The 27,746-nt window shown below is 44.0% G+C and overlaps 1 protein-coding gene across 1 annotated transcript in view; it reads right to left on the reverse strand.

Moving 5' to 3' along the window:
* The window catches only part of CRACR2A (calcium release activated channel regulator 2A), a 93,921-nt gene that overhangs the window by 50,931 nt on the left and 15,244 nt on the right, over positions 1 to 27,746 (reverse strand). Inside the window, exons 2-6 of the mRNA XM_056855753.1 lie at positions 22,899 to 23,010; positions 13,309 to 13,480; positions 9,164 to 9,310; positions 2,075 to 2,165; positions 86 to 181 (exon numbers count right to left, since the gene is read on the reverse strand). Coding sequence (XP_056711731.1) covers positions 86 to 181; positions 2,075 to 2,165; positions 9,164 to 9,310; positions 13,309 to 13,480; positions 22,899 to 23,010 — 618 coding nt within the window. The remainder of the gene's footprint in view (positions 1 to 85; positions 182 to 2,074; positions 2,166 to 9,163; positions 9,311 to 13,308; positions 13,481 to 22,898; positions 23,011 to 27,746) is intronic.

The raw sequence follows: 27,746 nt of genomic DNA on the forward strand, positions 1-27,746 counted from the left end.
AGAGGTAATGACAGACCTCTCGCCCAACCTCAAGTTTTGCCAGGAAACCACTGTTCTCTCTGCATCATATATAATGTTTACATACACTTTTCTGTTTCTGAGCCAGTTGTTCCAGTTCCTGCTCTTTCACTGCAAGTTTTTGCTCCAGATCCTGTCTTCGTGATTGAAATCTTTCAGTGTCCTGGAAAATTATAAAGATTCGCCCTTCAGAAGAGATGAACATTAATTCTAAACAGGGGACTAGAAAGAACTAAGGAAACAAAAGGCAACACCAAATGCCAAAGATGTCTATCAGCGCATGTAGTGAAGGCTCCACCAAAACCATTTAAGGTCTATCTCAACAGCACTATGTGAACACCTTTCCTCCTCCCCCAGTGAGGATGGGCTGGCTACTTACTGGCCAGCCCTCTCTGCCTCTCTGCCTCCTGGCCAGAAGGAGAGGCCGCTCCTTGAATATGAGTCCCTCGTCTTCAAACAGATGATCAGAGGTTGCAGCACAGCCCCAAGCTACAACGGTGGGTTTAAATTTTTTTAATCATTGCCTTTAGGCACCCTGTTTCCAGCTGCAATTAGTTAACAGAACTGATTTCCAATTTGCAGAGACCTGATCTGGCCATGCTGATTCATGCTTAAGTTATCCTGAGGCTTGATTACTAAAACTTGCTCTACATGGGGCTGTTCTTGAATATGATCTGGAAACTGCACCTGTTGTGAAATGCGGTCGACTCTTAGTTGTCAGGTGCTAGCCAGAAAGACCAAGTCACACCTATTCTGAGATCCCTTCACTGTCCATTTTATTTTTCCTTCCACCTTGGCCGCACACCACTGTGGTCCTACATATTCTCATCTATTATCTTGGTATCTGCTGCCACTATTTACCTTTAAAAGGTAAAATACCCTTCTTATATCTTGGTAGCTTGGTAAATAATACTGCTAGTAGGTACAGGATTAGTCAGACACAGAGACCAATGCAGAACTAAAGATGAAAATGTTTGTTAAAAAACGAAAGGGGTGGATCTTGTGGTTCCCTTTCCACCAATTGTTTCTCCAACAGAGAAAGACCATCACAGGATACCTTTCTCCATCAGAAAACGTTATTCTCCTCTGGAAGAAGTCTTTCTCTCGTGAAGCAAGACTTAGCAGAAGAAGGTCATAGAATACCCAAAGTGAAGGAGTTCCTAAGCTCCAGCCCACAGGAATATATGACAGGAACTTTGCTATGCAGCAAAGGTCAGTGGCCTGGAAGGCTGAATGATGAACTGTAGGGAAGCTGTCTAGGACTACAAGACCTAGAAGCAGAAATTAGTCCACCTGACTATTTGTCTCTCTGGCTGCCCCCTTTCTTGACTGCACTAATGGGACCATAATCCTGACTTGATTTAAAGCATAACTACTTGCTTTAATAGAAAAGGGAAAGAGTCCAGTAGCACCTTAAAGACTAACAAAAATATTTTCTGGTAGGGTATGAGCTTTCGTGAGCCACAGCTCACTTCTTCAGTGATCTGAAGAAGTGAGCTGTGGCTCACAAAAGCTCATACCCTAACAGAAAATATTTTTGTTAGTCTTTAAGGTGATACTGGACTCTTGCCCTTTTCTACTACTGCAGACAGACTAACACAGCTAATTCACACCCACTGTGAATTACTTGCTTTAAGTGGGACCTGAAATGGGTTGCTTTGTGCAACCAGGTGAACCCTGCATCTTTTGGTCTGTGGTTGCCTTCTTATTCCTGAATTCCTGGCAATGTTCCTGGGAAATATAGAAACAGACCAACCCAGTACCTGGTTTCCCAATTCTGCCCATTCACTGGTGGGGTACTTCCTCCAGCATGATGGCCTCAGGGCTTGCTGAGGGGTCCTGACACCTGCTATTTTCAGCAACAAATGTGCTTTTCTACCTAATGAGTTCAGTTCAGGATTACAAAGTTAAACTTATGCTTTAAGCATTTAAAGTATTATATAAATGCTAGTTGTTTTTGTTGTTCTTAAGGATGGTAGCTCTGAAGCAATCTACAAACAATGTTGTAAATAATGGAGGATTACATTCCTAGTAACCATTTTAATAAACTACTCACTTTCAGGAGGAATTTCTCTTTCTCATTTTTGATCTGCTGTTCCATTTCTTCATACAGGTACTGAGTTTCTTCATCATAGGCAGCAATTTTCCTAATCAGAAACATAAAAGTGTATCCAATGAATCTGTGTTGTGGTCCTTCCAGACTTAAATAAGCAAGGCCAATATTTCTGTTTTTGATAGGTGTGTAAAGAGATACAGTTGGTGACATTTCTACACAACTTTGAAGTACAAGATAAGCACAGTGGCGCCATTCACAATAGCCATAATGATGTTTGTTTAGTTAAATCTATTGCTAAATCCTAATTTATCAGTCCTTATTCAAAATTATGTTATAATATATCTATTACTTTTTGTTGTGTGAGGAAGTAGATGCCATACAGCTATAATTCCTTGCAATGAATGAATCAGCATTATACAATATATTTCAAAAAGCACAGAAGCAAGGGAAACAGAAAACTAAGGCCTGGCCAGATCAGGGTCAGCAGCATAGTGTTGCACTTACCTGTGACTGTTGTTCATTGAGTGGGCCACCCGTGCAGCCACATACGGGTTACTGCGTATGCACAGAGGTCCTGTTGGGAGATTTTGAAGTGCATAACCTCTAGAGGGAGCTCCTCTCCCCCCCACACACTGCTTTCCTGCCTTTTCCAGTGTGAAATTTCGGGGGGCGGGGGCGCGGGAAACCTTCCGCCAGCTCCTCACTGCTGCTGTTGGAAGGAGCTAAGCTTTATTTATCACAACTATCAGAGCTCACAATGGGGCAGGAGGGGGGAACGTGTGAATGCACAGGTGACCACTTGAACAACAGTTACAGATAAGTGCAACCCTATTATCGTCATGGTACCTGTGTGGTCCAACATGGGAGAGCAGCAGCTGACTTACCAAGTCTTGGAAAACAGGTGTGAGTGCCAAGCTAAAAATTGACTGGAATACCGCCTTTCCAACTACTGCCTCCTTCATGGCATCAGTGTCTGTGGAGTAGCATTTGCGAAAGTGCCAGAGGAGGACCAGGTAGCCGCCTTTCATAGCTCTTTGATGGGAAGGCCTCGCCAGAATGCCGCCAAGATTGATTGCGCTCTGTTGGAGTGGACGTGGAGGTGTAACAGGAGACGATCCATCTAGAAATGGATTGTGTGGAGAGTCTGAGGTCTGACGTAAGGACTGAATAGGATACGTTACTGACTTTCCAAAACTCCTGTTTCTGTCCAGGTAGGGCTCTGTGGACATCTAGAATGGGAAGGTCACATTCAGTCTCATTCTATGGTTCCAGAAGGGACACTGGTAGGTTGATGTCTTGATTTAAATGAAATTCTGACACTGTCTTGGGACCAAATTTGAGAGGTGGCCACAGCACCGCTCTGGAATTGAAGATTTTAAAGAAGCAGGCTATGGTTGCTAGGTGTACCTTGACAGACGATAGTGGTCATTTATGCATGGTCGCTTTAACCTCCTTTATTCCCCGTTTCAGCCAGGATCAAAGTAACCCGGGTTGGGGGAAACTGTGTGCACTGGCTGCAATGATCAGGGACGAAACTGTGTGCTAATGGAGGCATGAATACAGAGAAGCAGTCTCCCAAGCTCAAATCAAGCCCCACCCCTTTAAATTCTGCTCTGTAATTGGCTGACTTCGCAGTACTCACCCTGAGAGATTTCCTTCCCCCCAGACCCAACTGCTGCATAAAAAAGCATTTTAAGAACAAAAAACAAAAAATGGAGCTACCTGAAAGAAGGGGGGGGGAGAGAAATCCAAGCCTCATTTTAAAAAAGCCTTTCTTTTGCTCAGAAAGAGCTCCGAGGTAGCAGGAAGCACTTGAATCCCTGCCTCTTTACACACTGCTTTGTGATTGGCTGTGAGAGAAGCCAATCTTCTGTGCTTTCCCTGTTTGGCTATCTGTATGCTGCCCTGAAGAGGGGTTTGGAAAAGGGTGGGGCGAAGCTCAACCCGAGAAAGTTGTGTGCTCGCTGAGTGATTCTGGAATGAGCCAGGATGAATGGTTTAATTCGGGACAGAAATAGGAAAAGCTGGGTTCATTTTACATCGACACAGGGTTGAGCCGACAAGGAATGAGGTAACGTGCATACAGAAAAATTTGATCCTGGCTGAAACAGGGAATAAAGGAGGGTTAAGCGACCATGCATAAATGACCAATGACATCCCTCCGTGGACTAGGTGTAGGAGGTAGCCAAAGAGTTGACCTAGGGGACATGCCACTGGGTCAATTTGTTGCTGGCTGGCCCAGGGTGAAAAACGCTTCCATTTTGCAGAGTAGGAGCACCATGTTGACAGCTTCTTGGCATTTAATGGTACCTGCTTCACAGGCTCTGAAAAGCTGTTGCTGTGGAAGGAATGAGCCACAGTCCAATGGAGGCCGCGTGTGTTTGGGTACAGGAAGGGGCCTTGATGCAAGAGGTTGTGATGGGGTAGGGTACCTGCCTCATGACAGTTTGAGCAGCATCAGCCAAAATGAGGCCATTACGGTGGCTGTGGTGTTCGGTTCTCATTTTGCTAAACACCAGTAACGTTAGTGGGAATGGAGGGGAGGCACAGTACAAGCCCCCTCCACCCCCACCCCCCATCTGTGAACTCTAGAAGGCATCTCCCAGCAGCAAACAAGGATAACAAGCTTCATGGGAAGAGGCACGTTTCTTGTCCACATCGGTCACAAATAGGTCTACGCTTGCGGGGGCGTCTCACTGCTGGAATAGTGGGGGGAGGAAGGGATGTTTCAGTTCCCATTCATGAGACACGAGTAGGGTGCAGCTGAGGAAATCTGCTCTGTGGTTGTTTCTTCCTGCTACATGTGCTGCTTGGATGATGGGCCCCTGAAGGATGCACCATTCCCACATTGTGGATGTTAAGCAGCACAGAGCAGATGAGGCCGGGCCTCCCTGCTTGTTTCTATAAAACATCGCTGTTAAGTTGTCTGCCGCCACCTGGATGTGCTACCTCATTAGGTGAGGCTGAAGAGCGGTCAGACTAGGTAAATTGCTTTGATTTCTAAGATGTTTATATGGAGTGATTTCTTACAAGTGGACCAAACACCACTGGCTGAAAAGGAGTCCATATGAGCACCCCAATCTAGCAGTGAGGCATCTATGGTAAGGGTGATTCCTGGTATGATGGGGTAAAACAAAAGCCCTGGCAAAAGGTTTTGGGGAAGAGTCCACCAGAACAGGGAACATATAACATGTCTTGGGGCATTTAACTTTCTGGACTGGGGGTGATGGAGGATGTTGAATACCCTTAGAAACCCCAGTTGTAAGATGTGTATACACAGTCAAGCTTATGGGACTATAGCTGTGGTACAGGCTGCTAATCCCAGGAGACTTTGGAAGAATATGGCGGGTTGGAGTCATGGGCAAGTGCAATGGAATACCCCTAGACACATGGCCTGGGGGTGGAAAAGTCTTTGCCAAAGTGGAATCCTAGGATCGCTCCTCCGAAGAACATCCTTTGGGTAGGTTCTAGTTTGAATTTTTTTAAAGTGACTTGTAACCTGAGTCCCTCCGAATCTCTTCAGGATTAATTGGACATTTGATTGTATTTGGAGACTTGATTGGGAGATTTGCTTTGATTCAAGCTTTGGCTCGATTAGGGTATGTGTTTACTGTATAATCCCTAGTAGTAAGTGGTTAGTTACAGAGGTTAGAGGAAGGGTTGGGTTGGTACGTTGTTATACATTGTACTGGTGATTCTGAGGTTTTAGTGAGTTAGGATTTATTTCTGCTGTGCAAACAAATGCAAGCAGGAATAGTTAGATCTGGGGAGGCCAGCATGGGGATCCCAGTTATCAGGGACGGGGTTCGGGAGGTATGGCGATGGAAGCAGGTGTTACAAGGGAAGGAGTCAGAGATATGGATATGCTCGGACTCCTTCCAACTTGCAGCCCATCCCGAGAAACGATGGTAGGAGATCTAGGAATTACCCATCTCTGACACTGCCGTTGTTCAGTTAATAATAATAAGACCGCCACTCTGCGTGATTATTTTGTATCACAGGGTGTGGACCAGGCTTGCATGATCGAGACCTGGGTGCGAGAGGGCAAAGTTGTCATCCTAAAAGAACTGGCTCCCCCAGGTTTCTTGGGTCTCCATCAGACTCAGAGATTGGGCCGGGGGGCAGGGGGCAGCATTGAGACAGTGCAGCTGGTGAAGCACCGGGGGTATATGGGCTCTTCATGGGGTCCCTGTCAGGATGCGCACCACCGCATTCTGGACCAGCTGCAATTTCTGGAGCAGTCTCAAGGGTAGCCCTGCGTAGTTACAGTAGTCCAGTCTAGAGGTGAACATTGCATGGATCACTGTGGCTAGATCAGTATGAGATAGGTAAGCGGTAAGCTGCCGGACCTGGCAAAGATGAAAGAACGCTGTCCTGGCAGTGTGTGTGACTGGGGCCTCCAAAGAAAGGGAGGCATCCAGAATCACTCCCAAGCTCCTGATGGAAGAAACTAACTCCAGCTGAACCCCATCAAGAGTGGGAAGTTGAAGTCCCTGACTCTGCCCCCCCCCCGGGCCCAGCCACAGGACCTCCGTGTTTGATGGTTTCGATTTCAGACGGCTCCGAACACATGGTCAGATTTTCCCCAGATCTAGCCTCCAAACACATGGTCAGATTTTCCAGGACGGTATCCAGTCAGCTGTCCATCAACAGATTCAGCTGGGTATCATCAGCATACTGATGACTCGGTCCAACCTACATGTCTGACTACATACAGCTTTTCCCTTCTCCAAGATCGTAAATTCCCAAATGACACGGTCACTACTACCCAGGGAGCCCACTCTTTTCACCTCGTCAACCAGTTCTTCCCTGTTGGTGAGAATCAAGTCCAATATATCACCGTGGGCTGTGCTGTGGTTATGCTGTGTGCCACCAACTCTATGTCATCAGAATCAGATTTGGTGTTTGGATAGGATCCATGCCTCTAGTGCCAGGATCTCTGTGAGTTCACACTTGTCCTCTGGTAGGAGTTGCAGATAGGGGATGAGTCCATCCCACACGAACAGTTGGTTCTGGCCATTATGCATTTGTAATTGGTAGTTTTGAATGCCAGGGCAGAAGAGGCATAAATCTTTCCGCCCACTCCATCAAATTTGCAACCTCTCTGTTGACAGAGGCTCTGTTGAGTGCCCTTGTTTTTCCCTTGGATTGTGTCAACCCACTAGGGAGTTGGCCAAGGGATGTTGGAATAGGAAAGGACAGCCTTCTTGTTCGGTCCTATATTGGTTCTTGATTCTGTGGCTAATGGTGGCACAGATGCAGGTTTGAGCCAGGGCATGGTTGTTACTTCTAGAAGTCCTCAATGACGGGGAAAGTGACTGACTTGTTGTGCTGGCATGCATCACGTTGAACATTGGATCTGTGGCTTGGGTGGGCATAGGACATGTCAATTTCAAGTGGTCTTGCCATACAAATCAGTTGCTCACTATAGAGCCTAAGATCTTCACTTGGAGAGTATATGGATGGCTCTGGAAGCTGGTCCTCTGAGATGGTTCTGAGGCTAAATCAAAGTTTGGTTTGTTATAAAGTGACAGTTTGTAATTGCAGTAGGACTGAAAATCTGATCTCGACTCCACTGAAGTCAGGGTGTGCTTCTGGCCCTGTTGGAGGATCCTGCATGGCATTAGTCTGATCGGAACTGAGCGGAGTGTGTGGGTCCCAATTCTCTGTAGGCATCATGTGGGCCTTCTAGGAAAGATTGCGGAGGAGAGGTGGGGAAGTGCCAGATACAACTGACTCAATCAACGGGATGTCAATGGTTGATGACATGGAGTTGGTGGTCCAGAATCGACAAGTTCACATTCTGAGAAAGACGAAGCTGACACTGGGTGAGGGAATTCTCAGGACTGGTGTTAGGTTTGGCAACAGGTTCAAGCGATGGCTGTGCCAGAACCCATGACTTTGTGATGTGAGGAGGGTGGACCACTTGGAAGACTTCAGTGAGGCTTTGTCAGCATGCTTGTTATTTGTTGCACGACTTTTTAGAAGGAGGCTCTGCAGCACCTCTTCCGGGTGATGTCGGGGTATTCGAGGCTTTGCTCCTTTTTAGGTGTTGTATCTTCTAGAGGCTCTGAAACTGGTTTTGGATCCATCAGAACCAACAATGATCAGATAAATCTCTCTGGGTTTGGTCTCAGCACCGTGCTGGGATGATTGTCAAAAGCTGCACCAGACCAAGATTTCTCCCACAGAGCAGCTTCCAAGTGGTTTGGGAGATGAATATTTTAATGGTTTTGCCATATTAATAATAAATCTGAAGTGCTTTGGGAGTGGCCCACTGTGCATGTACAGAGGGCACTTCAAGACATCCTGCTGAGGCATAGTGGGCAGGGAGTGTGGTTGTCCGTTTGGGGGATTTCAGCCCTGCAAGGCATGCATTTTTTGAAAAGAACTTTCCAGGCCATGTTGTTTGAGGCAGTTTGCTCAAAAGTTTCCTCAAACTGGTTGAGATTCGCAAAAGCACAGGACAGCTCCAAAGGCTGCAATTTCTTCACACAGAGCTTCAAAGAACAGAAGTGGCAGCAGAGAGAGAACGGAGGAAAGTGTGCTCTGCCCCTCCTTTTATGCTGGAAAAAGCAGGAAAGCAGAAGGGAGGGGAGGGGAAAGTAGCGCCTGCCAGTTTTTTTTTTTTTTTTGAGCTTCGGAAACTTCAGGCCTGCGAGTGCACAGGTAGCCACCACTGGGCCTGCACAGGTACCATGATGGTGAACTGACAGCTCTTTGCCCTTTGGCGCAAGGGGCCGCACCCTTCAACCTGATCAGAACGACGAGAGGAGTCAGTCATTCTGGGGCTTTTTGTGCAGGACCATTTTAACTTCTCAGTCCGGCCATGTTCAGTATTAATTGACAATATTTGCTCAATCGATCAAGGCTGGTTTGGACATTATTAGTGGGGTAGTAATACATGAAATGTCAACCCTGTGCATGATTTTGTGAAGGAGAAAAACTAAATGTTACAAGAAACGAGAGACTTCTTCAATTGCTAACCCTTTACTTAAAACATCTCTGCAAATTGCGGGTGGCAGCAAAGAGCCCTCTACGGTCCACCTGAGAAGGCGCCACGTGGACACAATCAAAAGAAGCACTCACTTTCTCAGGGCAGACTCCAGTGCATTCTTCTCGTGGTCAGCTTCTTGAAGCTGAGAGAAAACTCTTGCCAGGAATTCTTCAAAACTGGAAAGTAAACAAGGCTCGTCTTTCCTCAGCTTTGACCAGAGTTTCTTCAAATCATTCTCACTTATGAAAGAAAAGAAAGTAATTGTTACATGCTAAAAGGTTTCCAAGCTGCAAGAGCAGCCGATGCTACAGCCACCCTGTACCCCCAAAATATTCTCTGTATCTCTGTGTATGAGGGCTCTACGTATGGCTCTGTGTATGTTTTTTTAAAAAATATATAGATATAAACCTGTATATCAGCATGGTGTAGTGGTCAGACTAGGATCTAGGAAACCCAGGTTCAAATCACCATTCTGCCATGGAAGTTTACTGGGTGACCTTGGGCCAGTCATTTTCTCTCAGGGTTTTTTCTCAGTCATTTTTTCTCAGTCATTTTTTTTTCAGTGTTATTGTTGTGAGGATAAAATAGAGGCAAGGACAATGATGTTGTCAGCTGTTTTGGGTGCCCAGTGGGAGAAAAATGGAGTCCAAATGTCTAAATGAACAGTTTGCCGCCCCACCTCCCCACCCTCTAATGCGGGGTTGATTGAAGACCACATAACTGGCTGAAATTAATTGGGGCACACACCGTGTTATTTTCTTTCAACCGGGTTTCAATTATGCCAGCCAGATCAGTTTTCACTACCTCCAACCATCTAGACAGTTTATCCATCCAATCCTTTAAAAACCATCACTAGAGACAAATGATGTGGACAGTTACCACCTGGTCTCCAGTTGCCATTTCTGGGAATGATGACAGAGAGACCAATTGCAGAACATTTCAAGGTGTTCCTTGGTGAGCCACCTGCACTGGAGTTTCCTTCAGTCTGATACAGGCCAGGCTCTAGGATGGAGGCCGTGCTGGTAGCTTTAAACTGATGGTCTCTGAGCCAAATTAGACATTTGCTTTTCCAAAGAGTTGGGTCCAAGTTTCCAGGGCTCACTGGACCCAGCTCAGGCTCCCCTCAGTCACACAGCAGAAGGAATGCTGCTGCAGGGGAGTGGGGCTCCTGTCCCCCCACCCCCACTATTTCCCACATTGAAACAGCAGTGCTGGGGGGGGATTTATTTCCCCATTTTGCTGCTCCATGTGAAGTATTCTGTGCACTTGGGAGAAGCAAAAATGGAGAAATAGCTCCCCCCCCCCAGCACTGCTTTGGTGCAGAAAATGGCTGTTGAGGGGGGAGCTCTGCTTTATTTTTTAACAATTCCCTGCAGCTGTTGTGTGGCTGTGAGGAACCCAAACCTAACTCTTAAAAACAGTGAGCGTCTAGTTTGCTGTCCTTTCAAGATTTATCAGAAGCCCCTTTGACGCCGTGGACCATGGCCATCTTGTTGAGGTGTTTGGAGGCAGAAAAAAGGATTAAAGAAAGTGCTTTGGACTGGTTTAAAGAGTTCCTAGAATCATAAGAGTTGGAAGGGGCCCCACAGGCCATCAAGTCCAACCCCCCCTCCCCCATCAGCCTAAAGCATCCCTGACAAGGGTTTGCCCAGCTGCTGCTTGAAGACTGCCGGAGGAGACTTACAGACTGGACTCAGAAAGTTTCTGTTGGGAAATCAGTTGTTAGCGCTACCAAACCTTTCTTGGGGGATCCCACAGACCTACGTCTTATCCCCATTCATCTCTACGTAGAGCCCTTAGGAGAAATTATTTGTATTCTGGGAGTATATTGCCAGCAAAATGCTGATGACTCCCAGCTCTACATCTCTTCCTCCAAATTGCCTGGTGACGTTGCAGAGGTCCTGATCCACTATCTGCTTGCTGTGGGTAAGGGTGAATGAGTTGAAACTGAATCCTGAGAAGGCAAAGTTGATGCTAATTAGGAAGGCTGAGGTCTTGAAGGACATTCTGCTTCCCACATTTGATGGGGTCCAGCTGACACTCACACTGGTTATACTGGACCCAGCATTATTACTGGAGAAGTAAGTTAATGCCACTGCAAAAAAATGCTTTCTTCAATCCTTATTTAGCCCAGATGATGGTTCTTTACCTTGACCTGGCTGATCTGGCCACACCCCATGGTAACCTTGAGGCCAAACTATTATAATGCACTCCTCATAGATGTGCCCTTAAAGTCAACACAGAAACTCCAGTGGATACAGAACAATGCAGCTTGGTCTGGAGCTAGATTTTAATGATGTGTCTGGAGCTAGGTTTTAGTCTGGAGCTAGGTTTTAATGATGTGTTTCTTGTTGGTTTTAATGGTTTTAAGATGTGATTTTTTTTATAATAATTTTATTGGTTTTTATAATACAAATTTTCCATGATAGTAAACAACAATAAAAGCAATATGAAATTCAAATTTCTAACTCTATGTTGTTAAAGTTTCTTGAATTCATAACAAAAAAAAACAAATTAGAGGAAAATTTATGACTTCCCCATCTCCTCTCTCCGCCTCAATAAAGTATTCATCCCATCGTAATTAGTCTGATCTTAACTATCATAAATTCATTTAACTTTCATAAAGCATCTTCTATTAATATAAATGATTATAACTCTTAATATTAATTGTGTCCTTTAGATCAGATTAATAAGTATTCCTCCATTTTCCCCAGTTTTAATTCATATTCACAATATTTCATCCAATCCTCCCATTCCCCTAAAAATCGAACATTGTCTTTTTCATTTAAAATGGCTGTAAGTTTTGCCATTTCCACCAATTCAAACATTTTCCCAATCCAGTCTTTTTTCTCGGGAATTTCTGCCCCTTTCCATTTTGCTGCATAAAGCAGTCTCGCAGCTGTTGTAGCATAGATCAAAAAAGTTCTTTGTATTAGCAAGTCGTCAGGTATCATACTTAATAGCATAATTTCTGGTGTTTTGGGTATATTTTTTGTACTATTAATCTCAGTTCATTGTAAATCATATCCCAAAAATCTTTAGCTTTATCACAAGTCCACCACATATGATAAAAGGAACCAATTTCCTTATTACATTTCCAACACTTAGGGGATGTCACTTTATATATCTTTGCAATCTTCTTGGGTGTTAAATGCCATCTATACATCATTTTATAAATATTTTCTCGAATTGATTGCGCATTTATTCCTTTCAAATCTTTTGACCATAGTCTTTCCCATTTGTTTAAAGCAATATCATGTCCCATGTTTTGAGCCCAGTCGATCATAGTTGGTTTAATTGTCTCCTGCTCACAATATATTGTTAAAAGTAGATTGTACATTTTCGAGATCAATTTCAAATTATTATCTAATAACATCTTATGGAAAGGGGACTTTTCTTTAGAAAATCCATTTTTCATATCTTGTACAAAAACTGATTTAATCTGACAGTATTGCAACCATTGTAGATCCTCTTTGAAAAATTGGAATTCTTTTAATAAACATTTTTTCCCCTCCCATTTAATTAATTCCTGGTAAATTATAAATTTGTCCGGTCTAAGTGGACGTAGTGTTAACATTTCTTGCGGTGAAATCCACATCGGCGTTACTGGTTCCAAAATATGTTTATATTTCATCCAAATACGCAATAAAGAGGACCTGATTATATGATTCCTGAATGATGCTTGTATCTTAATTTTATCATACCATAAATAGCCATGCCATCCACTAATATTATTAAAGCCTTCAAGCTCCAGTAAACGTGTATTTGATAAGGTTATCCAGTCTTTTAGCCATGTTAAGGCTACCGCTTCAGCGTATTAAGATGTGATTTTATTGACATATGTCTTCATTTGTTGATGTTGATTTGTTGATTTTATTGATTTGTTGATTTTATTGATGGATGTCTTCATTTGTAAGCCACTTTGGTGGCCCTTATGAATCAAAGAATCAGAGAGTTGGAAGGGACCACCAGGATCATCTTGTCCAACCCCCTGCACAATATGGGAAATTGACAACTACCCCCACACACACCCCGAGGGCAGAAAGGCAGGGTATAAATTTTGTAAAATCAATAAATACTTGAAATGTGAGGTCCTTTTATGTGTGCCCATCATTTTTATATGTGAGAGCATTAAAAATATGAAAACTGCCGTTGTGGGCTAAATGGTGCAGCCTTTAGCGCAAGACCTGCATCACGTGATTTTCTTGGGACTCTGATGGTTCGTAACAGGACTTACTCTTCTAAGGCCTTGTTCGCACCCAGCTTCTCCATGAGATTTGAAAACTGTTCTTCATCTTCCTCCTCGTCACCATCCTCACAGCTTCCCGTCCATTTGGACTGATTCATGTTTTCAGTTCCACTTCCTTGTATTTCAGAAACTGATTCCTTTTGGCCAAACAAAAACTGGCCTGCAAATAAAAACAGATTAAGAGAGCAATCTTTAAGCACGTCTACACAAAATCCTACTAAGATATTGATCACCCAAAGCCACTGCAAAAAATTTGATATAACATAAGGGAGAAAAGTGAACAATAAAAATACAAATGAACAAACTTCAAAAAAATAAGGAGAACATTTGATCTCATTCTTAGTGAAAATGTTGCCACAAGAGCAGAAAGAGAAGCAGAATTTAGTAACACTTATTAATTGTGTTGTTAATTTCATATACTTCCAGAAGGAATGAGAGGAGGATTTTGGTCTAGTATTCTCTGAGGACTAATGGAAATAAAGACTAGAATTAACAGATGAGTTTCAGGGGTATTAATCAGTCAAGGGTCTCCCACTTTTGGAAAGGAAAGGATTGGGGATTGTTGTAAGAATATGAAAGAAATGCAGACTCTCAAAACGGATCTATAAATAAAACAGTTTGCATAATTTGATTGCCAATCATAACAAGCAAATTAATAAACACAGCCTGTAAAAATGTAGTTTCCCATAAGCACTGCTCCATGCAGCTCTGACCATGCAAAGCAAAGGGCATTGTATGTGTTTGATCTGTGGTGTGTGATTGCGCTCCCTGCACTCTGCACTTACAGGGGGAGGGGGTTGCGCTGGCAAGATGCTGGGTTAGCAGTGCAGTACTGAAGCACCAGCATGTCTGTGAGCCCCCCACCCCTGCACTGTTTGTACTTACTGCTAGCCACTGTTGTGGGATGCAGAGTTGTAGAGGCAGTACACAGAGTAGGCACTGGGCGGGGGGGGAGAGGTACTTGCTTGCCTGTGTGGGTTACCTTGTCCTGGCTCCCTTGGGGGTCCGTGTTCTAAGTGTGCATGACATGAGGCCAGAGCAGGATAGCCCTACGCCACACACCTTATCACCTGAGCTCTGGACATCCTGGCTGGGGTTTCAAGTTCTTCACTGAATGCAAGATCCAGTCAGGCCACAAGTCAAGTCTTTGGTTCTCAGGGTTTGGAAGTTCCTGTGTATACTTTCGTTTGTGCCGATTCTCACAGCTGCGGCGTGTTTTCTCTTCACTCATGGGAACTGCTTATCTCGCTGTTGCCTAGCAATGTTTATCTTATTCTCCTGTCCTAGTGTTTTTAAGCAGGTAGCCTGTAAGGGGTCTCCATTGCTAACCTTTGCTGCCTACGTGCAGCAGTTTCTTTTATTTGCCTTTTAGTTCCTAATAAAGTATTACTGCTTCAGAGCTACCTGTCTGGATGAGTTTGCTTGAGGGATGCTAGGGGCAGACGCCTGAGACTGACATGGGGTCTACATAGTCTTTAGAAGAGGTATGATTGGCTGCAGGCTTAAATGGCATCATCATGGGGGGCGGGCGTCGAGCTATGTAGAAGACGTCTGATCTCTACTCTCTGCACCAATCTACTAAAAAATCGCCGCAGTTAAATCCTAGCTAAGCCAAAAATATCCTAAAAGCTATGGGAAAACAAGGGGGGGGGGCAGAAACAGGAAAAGCAACCAGAAATCGCCGGAGTTGAAGCCTTTTCTGTGTAGAGGACCTTCAGAGCCTCCAGAGTTTCTAGGCAGCCAGGCAGGCAAAATGGCCGCCGAACAAGTTAAGCTGGAAGAAAAGTGCAAAGAACAAGCTCCAGAAGCCTTGGAAAATCAAATAACGACTGCCCTTCGCCAACTCGAGCACAAAATTGTAAGTAGGATGGCAGAATTACTCCAACCTATTTCTTCTTCTCTTCTAGAGCTCCAAAATAACTTAAAGTAAACAGATAAAACTGCAGAAACAGCATTAGAGCTGGGGATAACTGCTCAAGAAGAAATTAGAGCTCTGCAGTCCAATGAGGTCATCTTGAAAGAAAAAATAATCATTATGGAGAATAAACTGCGAAGAAGTTAGAAGATTTCCTGAGAAGGTGGAACAATCCGAACCTCTGGAAATATTCATAGCTGCTTGGTTAGCTAATATATTCAACTTGGAGGATGGGGTGGCTCCCTATATTGCTCAAGCATATAGATCAGGCCCCATTCCTAAACCAGACTCATCATTAAGAAGAGACATTATAGTGAAAATATCAGACAACAGAACCAAAACCAAATTTACAACGAGGCCAGAGCTAAAGGTTTTCTTCTTTTTAAACAGTCGAAAATCGAAGTTTTCCCAGATCTTGCACCGGAATCCCTTGCTAAAAGAAGAATCCTGAAACCCATCACATCCTCTCTTTCAGCAGCATCTACAAGATACAAATGGCTGCCTAATTCAAATATTTTGGTACGAAAAAATGGCCATACTTTCACAGCTGAAGACCTGGACTTCAAGACTTAGGGGTATTCTTCACGGTGGATTTTGCTTCGGTTTCGAACCGGAGCAAATAATAAACTGATTTAAATAGCTTCTTCATGGCAGTGCAGATTCTCCCCCCATCCCAATTTTTCACGGGAGAAACAGCGCACTTCTCTGCGCTGCTTACGTCTGCTGCCGCTCATGACTCACCGCTCCAAATCCGCCTAATCCCGCCCACTCTTCCCATGATCCTGTGTGTGTGTGTTGGGCGGGGGGGCATCCCAAGAGCAGCAAATCCAAGCCAAAACTCCCGTCACCCTTCTGAAGAGAGGCAGCCAGTCTGCTCTGGGTCTCCCTCCAGCCGGTGTGATCCTATGTGTGTGTGTGTGGGGGGGACCATGAGAGCAGCAAATCCAAGCCAAAACTCCCGTCACCCTTCTGAAGAGAGGCAGCCAGTCTGCTTTGGGTCTCCCTCCTGCCGGTGTGATCCTATGTGTGTGTGTGGGGGGGGACCATGAGAGCAGCAAATCCAAGCCAAAACTCCCGTCACCCTTCTGAAGAGAGGCAGCCAGTCTGCTTTGGGTCTCCCTCCTGCCGGTGTGATCCTATGTGTGTGTGTGGGGGGGGACCATGAGAGCAGCAAATCCAAGCCAAAACTCCCGTCACCCTTCTGAAGAGAGGCAGCCAGTCTGCTTTGGGTCTCCCTCCTGCCGGTGTGATCCTATGTGTGTGTGTGGGGGGGGACCATGAGAGCAGCAAATCCAAGCCAAAACTCCCGTCACCCTTCTGAAGAGAGGCAGCCAGTCTGCTTTGGGTCTCCCTCCTGCCGGTGTGATCCTATGTGTGTGTGTGGGGGGGGGACCATGAGAGCAGCAAATCCAAGCCAAAACTCCCGTCACCCTTCTGAAGAGAGGCAGCCAGTCTGCTTTGGGTCTCCCTCCTGCCGGTGTGATCCTATGTGTGTGTGTGGGGGGGGACCATGAGAGCAGCAAATCCAAGCCAAAACTCCCGTCACCCTTCTGAAGAGAGGCAGCCAGTCTGCTCTGGGTCTCCCTCCAGCCGGTGTGATCCTATGTGTGTGTGTGTGTGGGGGGGGGGACCATGAGAGCAGCAAATCCAAGCCAAAACTCCCGTCACCCTTCTGAAGAGAGGCAGCCAGTCTGCTTTGGGTCTCCCTCCTGCCGGTGTGATCCTATGTGTGTGTGTGTGTTTGGGGGGGGGGACCATGAGAGCGGCAAACCCAAGCCAAAACTCCCGTCACCCTTCTGAAGAGGGGCAGCCAGTCTGCTTTGGGTCTCCCTCCTGCCGGTGCGATCCTATGTGTGTGTGTGTTGGGGAGGGGAATCCTGAGAGCGGCAAAACCCCCATCACCCTTCTGAAGAGGGGCAGCCAGTCTGCTCTGGGTCTCCCTCCTGCCGGTGCGATGCTGTTAGAGTGGCAACTCCCCCAGCCAATCACCGTTCTTGGGGGAGGAGAAAGGAGACGTCCCGGGGAGCGAAGCAAACATTTCTTCATGGGCATCCGAGCAAAAAAACGCTCTTTTACTGGAAAGTACGGCTCAGAAGTGGTTTGGATTGCCTCTCTTTTAAACCGGCTTATTTTGCTCAGTGAGTGAAAACACGGCTCTGCAGTGAATAACCAAAATTTGCCTCCGACGCAAAACAGCGTCGAAGCAGCAGCAAATATCCATGAAGAATACCCCTTAGAGATAGACATAAAGGAAACCTCGAATGAAGATCTGGCGAAAACTCAATCAACTAAAGGCCCCACAGAACTGAAAAAGCATTTCACACAAAAAAAAATTATAACAAACCCCAGACTGTTGAGCATACTTAAAAACTTAATTTGTGGCTTTTGCATATATTAACAAGCTTATGCGGTGCAGTTCAGGATAGTTTGATCTTCTCCCTCCTTATTATAACCCCTCCGGCTACAGGTGTCATTATTGACCCTGTGCTTTAATAGGCTAGATATAGAATTAAGTACTTTCTACTGTTAAATAACAAGGGTGAGTTTATTACACCTATTTAATTTGTGTGTGTGTATGTTTGGGTATAGCCTTTTCCAGAGGGGCTTAGTTTAGTTTAGTTTAGTTTAGTTTAATAAGTAAATTGAAATTTAGATAAGTTTATAAAGTTATAGAGTTATAATTTTGTAAGTTGTTTGATGTCGCACAAAATAATCTCCCTCAACTGTAGAGGTTTAAATAATCGGATCAAGGCCAAGAGTATCCAGTCTGTGATTCTAAAAGAACACCCGGATACAGTTTTCCTCCAGGAAACTCACTTAAAAAATTCTAAAATACAACCATTTCAATCAAAGAGATGGGCTGAGACATTATATGCTTATGGTACATCCAAATCAAGAGGAATTGCCATCTTAATTTCCAGTAATATTAATTTTACCCCACAAAAATTAGTAAAGACTATAAATTAGTAAAGACTACCCCACAAAAAATTAGTAAAGACTATTAGTAAAGGCTTATTAAATGGCATCAAAATTACTTTGGCATCAGTATATGTCCCAAACACCAATCAAACTCAATTCATTGAGAATGTTCTTATGAAATTAGAAAACTTTGAAGAGGGAGAAGTTATTATGGGAGCAGATCTCAATATTATTAACAACCCTCATTTAGATAGGTCTAAAGTCACAAACAAAAAACGTAGTTCCCCATCTGAGCTGGGAAACAATACATCAAAATTAGCCATAACACTTCAAAAATTTAATATGATTGATTTGTGGAGAGTCCACAATCCCAATTGCAGAGATTACACTTATTATTCCTCACAATTTGAGACGTACACTAGAATTGATTATATCTTGATTTCAAAAAAAATATTACCTCTATTCAACTCAACAAAGATAGGGCTTAAGTTATGGACTGATCCCCACTGGGTTGAAGCCACAATAAAAAATCCCAAAACCAATATAAAAATTACAATTGGTCTCTCAACAGAAATTTACTGACAGACAGCTCTATTGCAAAAGAAATCGAACTTGAAATAAAAAATTATCTAGACCTCAATTGGAATTGTGGAGTAGCTCTGCCAATAACTTGGGACGCCCTTAAAGCTGAATTGAGGGGAAAATTCATTGCCATGGCCTCAGCAGTTAAAAAGAAAAAAAATCAGATTAGACAAAACATCACTACTATTACTAATCTAGAACATCTTCATAAGCAAACGGGAAGTAAATCTATTTATAAAAAATTATTAACAGAAAGGAAAAAACTCGAACACTTGGAATCCTCTCAAATTAAAAAAAACATTTTATTTATGAAGCAGCGCTATTGGCACTCTGGCCCTAAATCATTAAAAATTTTGGCCTGGAGAACTCGACAGAAATTAAATAAAGATTGGTGAGTTCCATCAAGGATGAAAAGGGCCATACCCATACGGATTCTAACTCTATTATAAAATTATTACACACATTCTATTCAAAGTTATACTCTTCCCATAGGCCAAACACTCAACAAATTGAGAACTATCTAAATACAATAGGTTCTTGTAGGTTATCCGGGCTGTGTGACAGTGGTCTTGGTATTTTCTTTCCTGACGTTTCGCCAGCAGCTGTGGCAGGCATCTTCAGAGGAGTAACACTGAAGGACAGTGTCTCTCAGTGTCAAGTGTATAGGAAGAGTAATATATAGTCAAAAAAGGGGTTGGGTTTGAGCTGAATCATTGCCTTCAAAGTATTAAAGGTAATGTGCTAATCATTGTCCTGTAAGTATCAAGATAATGTGCTAATGAGGGTGTGGTATGTTAATGTGAAATCATTGTATCCTGAATAGATTATACCAATCGCTTATCAGCTTACCACCAAAAACTCTTAGATCAACCCATAGCCCCCCAAGAAGTTTTAGATACTATTTAAAAAATAAAAATTAACAAGGGGTCTGGAATTGACGGCTTTCCATCAGAATTTTACAAAACAATTTCTCATTTACTCGCTTCTCCTTTTACAGAAATTTGCAATATGGTAATGGAAAGGGCAATAACTCCCCTCTCCTGGTCGGAATCTGCCACAATTTTAATACCAAAGCCAGGAAAAGACCTCTCGAATCCATCCTCATACAGGCCCATTTCTCTTTTAAACCAAGATTCAAAATTTTTTGCATCAATTTTAACAGCCAGACTGAACAAGTTTATAGGCAACTATACCAATACAGACCAATCAGGCTTCATTCCCCAGAGGCAGTTAACAAAAAATATCAGGAAAACCTTGAACATCATTAAATATTGCAAAAGCTTGAAAACTGATTCTGTCATCATTTCTTTAGTTACTGAAAAAGCGTTTGACTCGGTAGAAACTAATTACTTAATTCTTTTATTAGAGAAAATGCAATTTGGGCCAAAATTTATGCAAGCAATCAAAGCAAGTTACACTCATCCCACTACTAAAATAAAAGTCAATAGCTTGACTTCAGAATCAATCAGACTACACAGAGGAACTAGACAAGGGTGCCCCTTGTCTCCATTATTGTTTGCATTAGCGATTGAGCCCCTCGCCCATCACATTAGAACTAATTCAAAAATTGAAGGTATTAGCGTAGGAAAGAAGATATACAAATTGTCACTGTTTGCAGATGATATGGTTCTTTATATCACAGAACCCTGCTCATCACTCCCCTTTGTGGATGAAACTATTGGGCATTTTGCCAGTATTTCAGGTTTAAAAATTAACAAAAATAAAAGTGAACTTTACCCTATACATTTAACACCTAAATCCTTTTCAACAATCCAAGAGAATTTTGACTACAAGTGGGTGTCCACAACTTGGAACCACCTAGGTTTGTCAATCCCTGTCAATATTGCTGATCTAAAAAAATCAATATAACTAAAATAAATCAGAAACTCAACCAGTTATACTTGGAATGGCAAAGAATACAACTTTCCCTATTTGAAAGAATTAAACTTATTAAAAGTTCAATTCTTCCCCATTTTATATTCTTATTTAGATCTCTCCCATCAATGTTTTCTTACTCCTGTTGGAAGTAATGGCAAAATAAGATCCAAAGGTTCATTTGGAATAATCACAAACGAAGAATCTCACTAAATACACTTCAGTCTCCATCCACGAAAGGAGGCCTAGATGTCCCAGATATTCCCCTCTATCATGAGGCTATTCACCTCAAAAATATAATAGTATTAATGAAAGATAAGCCTGCCCCAGACTGGTTAGACTTGGAATTCTCTGGCGGAACAAAAATCTCAATATTTGAATTCCTCTTGAATAATCCCACTGATAGACCAAAAAGAACAACTCAGAATTCCTTTCTTAATTTGAGTATAAAGATCTGGGACAAATATCAACAAACTTTAGCCCCATCCATCTAGAATATCCCCCTTTAAAGGACAAAAATGGTTTAAGCCAGCTTTAAGCACTAATGACTTTACTTGGTGGAGGACAAATGGAAAAATTACTTTTGAACATATCATCAAAGCAGGACATCTATTAGATAAATCCAGGATTGAAGCTGGTACTAGCTCTAAGTTACCCTGGTTTCAATATTTCCAATTAAAACATTTATGTAATAATAAACAATTTATACAAGCTTTTAAAAAAACCCTAACTGATTTTGAAACTTTGGTTAAATTACACACCTAATCTCAAAACTTTATCATATTTTACTGAGGAAAACATTAGAAAAGGAGTTATTACCTACTTAACTAAGTGGAACAAAGATTGTGGAAAAATAATTTTAGACAAACATTGGTTACAAACCTGGAAATCATACAGCTATACATCAAGAATAGTTTCTGACAAGATGCAAATGGTGAAACTGTTGACAAGGTAGTATCTAACTCCTGTGAAATTAAACCATATTAATAACTCCTTCTCCGCAAAGTGTTGGAAAAATTGTGGTAGTCTGGGTACCTACCTACATTGTTGGTGGTCATGCAAACACATTAATTCCTTTTGGGATGATATTCTAAGAGAAATCCTCCTACTCACAGGTTATTCCATACCAAAACAACCAGAACTCATACTACTAAATCAAGGATATGATCCCAAAATTCCCAAGATTAGAATCCAGCTCATACAAATTCTTATTTCTATAGCAAAAATAATAATAGCATCACAATGGAGAAACAAAAATCCTCCCACAGTTTCTATGTGGGTGAATCGTATTAAAGACTTCCTGATTATGGAAAAAAATTCAGAAAAAGTAGAGCAAATGGAAAACCCCAACCACGAGTCACTTTTCTTAGAAACAAGGTTTCCAATCCTAGAAAAATTTGATATGTTGGCTTTTCCCGATTTTAAATACCTGTTTTAACTACTCAATATGTTCCAATGGGTAAAGGTTTAACCTACTATTCTTAAAGTCATTACCTCTTGATCTAATTCATCATAATGTGTGATGTTAATTTGTTACAAATTGTATTTGTTTGTATTTGTTTGTATGTGCAAAATAAAAAACTACAAATTAAAAAAAAGGCATTATCATCATCTGTGCTCGCAGGTGGGGCAGGAGGTGGTGAGAGGGTGCTCAGGGATTTTTCTTTTGCATGGGATTCTATAGTTTTGAGATACGTAAGGGCTTTTGTTGCAGTAAATGCTGCAATGAAGTATAAGGAGCTGGAGAGATTTTGGAAGCTAACTAAGTTTTGGAAGCTATTCTACTCACACCACACCTCTAACACTGCCTGATTCTATACCCGCATAGCGATTACATTGGCGCAGGGGCCAGCAGGGCTTGCTGCTGGCATATTTGGGACACGGTGATATATCTCCTAAATGTGTCAGCAAAGAGCTTAGTCACCTTTCAGGATGGGGTTAAGGGTTATGCCGTTGCTTTTGTAGATTACAATCCACTTTGTGAGATACGTTAATCTCAGTTGGTATACATTTATTAATACACATAGGTGCATAGCTGCAGAGAAACAAACCTGGTGAACAACAAGCCACAAAATACAAAAGGTACAGTAGGCATTATCACAGTTTTGGATCGTGAATTTTGGCACTAATCCCGGGGTGTAAGAAATTTCAACACATACACATTCAGTCATCCAATGCTGACTGACAAAGTAAAATGGACTCAAATGATATACATTTTTGTGTAGATTTGGGACTATGAGGGTCAGGTGAAAGGTTTTTGGAGAGCTATTTGCATTTCAGAACTCACTGAATCCTGAGGTGAATTCCTCTGGAGTAAGCGAACCATTGCCATCTGCATCCAGAGTATCAAATACTTTCTCCAGCTCTTCTGGGCTAAGGGGTAATTCTTTATGAAGCCTCTGAAACAGAAAATCATTATTTGGTTATATAAATTTTCATTATAAAGAATGTGAAATTCAAAATAGAGATCAAGTCAGAGACTGAAATAATCTAGTTTAACGTAAGAGTGTTTTTCAAAAACTGTCTAAAAGTGTACCTTCTGTATATAGATAACCAGATGAGGTACGGTTGTAGTAGTAATGATACCATTCTTTTTTTTTTTTGCTGAATTTGCAAGTTGAATGAGTGGAACACCATGAGTTGAATTTGCAAGTTGAACACTCCTGTTATTTTGACAATCCTTTGTTTTGGACAGAGTTGGAATAATTACAGAAAAAGACTTAATTGCTTTTTAAGAGTTGTGATTGGCCTTCTTATCTTGGTATCTGTAAGCTCTAGTCCTGTGGCAAATCCCATAAACAGATTCCAGCAGACGGCAAGTCCACGAAAGCAGTTTTATTGATTAAGCACTACAGGTTACAGAAGCCATATTCAGAATGTTACTAGTGAGGGGCTAAGGGAAGGCATTTGGCATATATACAAAGCAATAAGAGATAACCAGTAACCCAGGCAACCCCCCTCCCAGAGGCAGGAAGGAGTACTTGGCATTTCCCACACTGAAGGAATCTATGAAGTCTAAACACGGGGCACGGACTGGTGATCTAATCTGGCCTTGGAGAGAGCTGCAAAACAACACCTGGGAGCGCAACCATGAACTGCCTTCATGGCCTGCTCCTGACATTCTGCCCCCCTAAAGACCCCCCTTCCCCCGGGGGTTTGTGAGGGTAGGCGGAATGGAATTCTTGCACCAGATGGGGGGCAGAGACATCATGGGCACACACCCATTCATCTTCGGTGGGAGCAAAATGTTATTGAAGGACCAGGTATCGAAGGACACCGTAGCGAAAGCGGGAATCCAGTATCTTAGCCACTTCAAAATGGTCTTCCCCCACCACCATTTCAGGCACTTCAGGTTGTGGCTCAGGATGCCATTTTTGGGAAGGAATGTACGGTTTTAAGAGACTGATATGGAACACAGGATGGACTCTCGGTAGAGACTTGGGCAAGGAGAGTTCTACAGTTACTGGGTTAATGATCCGGGAGATAGGAAATGAACCTACGTATTTGGCACTGAGCTTATCACACGGGAGGGTGGATCACAGGTTTTTGGTGGACAGATAAACGAGACCCCACCCTGTATTCCTTACCGGGGGAACGATGTTTGTCAGCCTGAGTTTTGTACTTTCGTTTGGCTCGCTCCAGATTTTTGACCAGCCATGGCCAGGTGGTTTGAATGGAACGCACCCATTCAGCCACATCAGCTCTCCCTTCCTCCTCAGACACATTGACATGGCCCACAGGATTAAACTCTTTACCATAGACAATCTGAAATGGACTGAACCCTGTGGATTGGTGAACCGCATTATTATAAGCATATTCGGCAAAAGGCAACAGGTTCACCCAGTCATCCTGATGGTAATTAACATAGCAATGCAAATAACACTCCAAGACCGCATTTACTCGTTCGGTTTGACCATCCGTTTGGGGATGGAAGGCACTGGATAGTCCTTGCTCCACTCCCACCAATTTGAGGAAAGCTTTCCAGAATTTGGCCACAAAATTTGAACCCCTGTCCTTCACCACCTTGCGTGGGAAGGAATGGTGACGGAAGACATGTGACACAAAGAGGCGGGCCAATTTCTGGGCAGAAGGGAAACCTGTGCAGGGCAGATCAGTAATCACCCAAAGTACAGTCTTTCCCCCACTGAGGGGTAAATCCGTCATGAAATCCATCGCAATCACTTCCCAAGGCTTAGAGGGGGTTTCCAATGGTTGTAAAAGTCTAGGCGGTTTTCCCTGCACCCGTTTGGCCGCTGCACAAATGGGGCAGCTGCGGATGAAGGAGTCCGCATCAGATCAAATGCCCGCCAACCAGAATTGCCTTCTAAGCAAATGTAACGTCTTAAGGAATCTGAAATGTCCGGCAGTTTTGGCACCATGAACCAAACCCAAAACCTCCCCCCGCAATACCTCTGGTACATATAGTTTAGACCCCTTGAACCAAAAATCACCACGTCTAACTAGAGAGGTTGGAAGGGTCTGTGAGGAAAGTTCCGTCTGATAACTACGAAGAAGAGTGTCTCTAAAGGACTCGGAGAGATCCTCCACCCGCTCTGGAGTAGTGCCGGTGGGCAACTGGACCGGGGACGGAGCTGATACTGGAATGGAGGGGAGTTGAACAGGGTGCTCGGGTCCCCGTGCCTTGGGAGACATGGTTGTAGATCGCTCCAAGTGGGGAGGCAGCGAGATGGGTGGCATCACCGGCTCGTCTGGGCATGGGTCACTCGTGCCCTCTGGAAGCGGCAGCGGCAGGGAGTGAGTCTGAGAACGGGTTTGTACAGCCAGAGTGGGCACTAGACCCCGTTGGGCAGGAGTGAAGAGCGACTCTGTGGGTCGGTCAACTTTGGTGGGACATTGGGGAAGTCTAGATAGGGCGTCAGCCAGTAGATTCTGCTTCCCTGGTACATGCTTCAGGATGAATCGGAATTGGGCAAAGAAGTCCGCCCACCGCACTTGTTTTGCGGACAGTTTGCGGGCCTCCATTAGGGTGAGCAGATTTTTGTGATCGGACCACACTTCAAAAGGTACAGTGGAATCCTCTAAAAACTGTCTCCACGCAGTCAGGGCTTGTTTTACAGCAGCTGCTTCCTTTTCCCAAATAGCCCAATTGAGTTCAGATTGGGTAAACATTTTGGAAAAATAAGCGCACAGACGCAAGTGTCGATCCTCCCCCCATTGCAGAAGTGAACCCCCATTGCTACATCGGAAGCATCTACTTGAACTATGAACTATTGAGTGCAGTCGGGGTGTTGCAAGACCGGCTTGGACGTAAAGAGCTGCTTTAAACTATCGAGGGCGGCTTGACACTGGGGGTTCCACTTTACCCGGGCGTTGGGTAAAGTGGCCGAATCTCCCTTCCCCTTAGTCTTAAGGAGATCCGTGATGGGTAGAGCGATTCGAGCAAAATGAGGGAGGAACGCCCTGTAAAAAATTGCAAACCCGAGGAATCTCTGGACCTGTTTGCGAGTAGAGGGTGGTTCCCAACTGAGCACAGCTCGCAACTTTTCCAGATCCATAGTCAGTCCTTGGTGCGAGACAACATATCCTAGGAAGGTTAATTGCTTCTTGTGAAACTCGCACTTAGAAAGTTTGGCATAGAGCTGATGATCTCTAAGACGTTGCAACACCTCCCTGACCAAAGTAACATGGTCCGCCATGGTTTTGGAGTAAATAAGAATGTCATCCAGGTAAACTACCTCGCCTTTGAACAGCAGGTCATGGAGGATCTCATTAATGAGTTGCATGAAGACCCCTGGGGCCCCTTTCAATCCAAACGGCATCCCCATAAATTCAAACATTCCAAAGCAACTGGAGAAAGCTGTCAGAGATTCATCCCCCTCCCGAATTCTGACTCTGTAATAAGCTTCGACTAAATCCAATTTAGTGAAAATGTGTCCTTCCTTCAATTGTCCCAAGAGATCAGAAATGAGGGGGATGGGGTAGGCATTTGTTTGAGTAACAGCATTGAGTTTCCAGAAGTCAATACACAAACGCAAATCCCCCATTTTCTTTTTTACGAAAAAGGCTGGTGCCGAACAGGGCGGTGGACGGCCGGATAAAACCACGAGCCAGGTTTTTGTCTAAGAACTCACGGAGCACTGTTCGCTCTGTAGGGCTCATTGGGTAAATCTTACTTTTCGGTAGTTTGTCATCCCCCACCACTTCAATAGCACAATCAGTCCGGCGGTAGGGAGGTAAAATATCACACTCCTGCACATTGAATACATTTACAAAGTCCTGGTAGTCGGGGGGTAAGTGGGTTGGACTGGAGGGGTCCGAGGCAAGAACAGGGCTTGGCGTGACTACGGTTTTAATGGCCACGTTATGACGGTGCAATTCACATAACGGGCTGTTAAACGTTAAAGTCCCAGCGTCCCAGTCTATGGTGGGACTGTGTCCTTTGAGCCAATTTGCTCCCAACACCACCGCATATCTAACATTAGGCACAATAGTAAAATTGATTTGTTCCCAGTGGTGGCCAATTCCCATCGCCACCCCATCAGTGCGATGATCTACTGGGCCCCCTTTGAAGTCACTGCCGTCCATCTGGGTGAACTGGACTGGAGCAGGCAGAGGGACTGACTTCACCTGGAGTGCCTTAAAAGTGGTTTCGTTTATTAACGAGCGGGCACATCCAGAGTCAATTAAGGCTTTCACTTGTAATTGAGGACCCTTTCTATAGTGTTGTAATGAGACATCTACATACACAGTCTCTTCCATTTCACTCACCATGAAGGGGGCTCCGGGCCTTGCCCCGGGCTTCGCAGGAACTCCTGCAGGGGTCTGCGGTATTGCCCCCTCTATCGCAGACCCAGTCCGTTTTTTGGTGGTTCAAGGGGAGACTCCAGGTAAAGAGCAGGGGAGTTCCAGTGGTCACCCTCTTCACAGGAAGCAGAGCTGACCTCTCCAAGGGTAGAAATTGTAATCCTGGACCCCGACGGGTCCGTTGGCGACGGGTCCGTTGTCACCTCTCCAACGAGTAGGGCTGGGGGTGTTTTCCGTCTTGGAGCGATGTTTCGCTCGACCGCTGCACCTCTCCCTCGAGCGGCCCCTTCCCGCGAGGAGTCCCCGCCGGCTGTGTAGAGGGACTCAGCAGACCCTGTCATGAAGTGGCGCATAGTACCGCAAATGAGGC

This window comes from Euleptes europaea, chromosome 9 (genome assembly GCF_029931775.1).
Source record: "Euleptes europaea isolate rEulEur1 chromosome 9, rEulEur1.hap1, whole genome shotgun sequence".
In the NCBI taxonomy this organism is placed as follows: Eukaryota; Metazoa; Chordata; class Lepidosauria; order Squamata; family Sphaerodactylidae; genus Euleptes; species Euleptes europaea.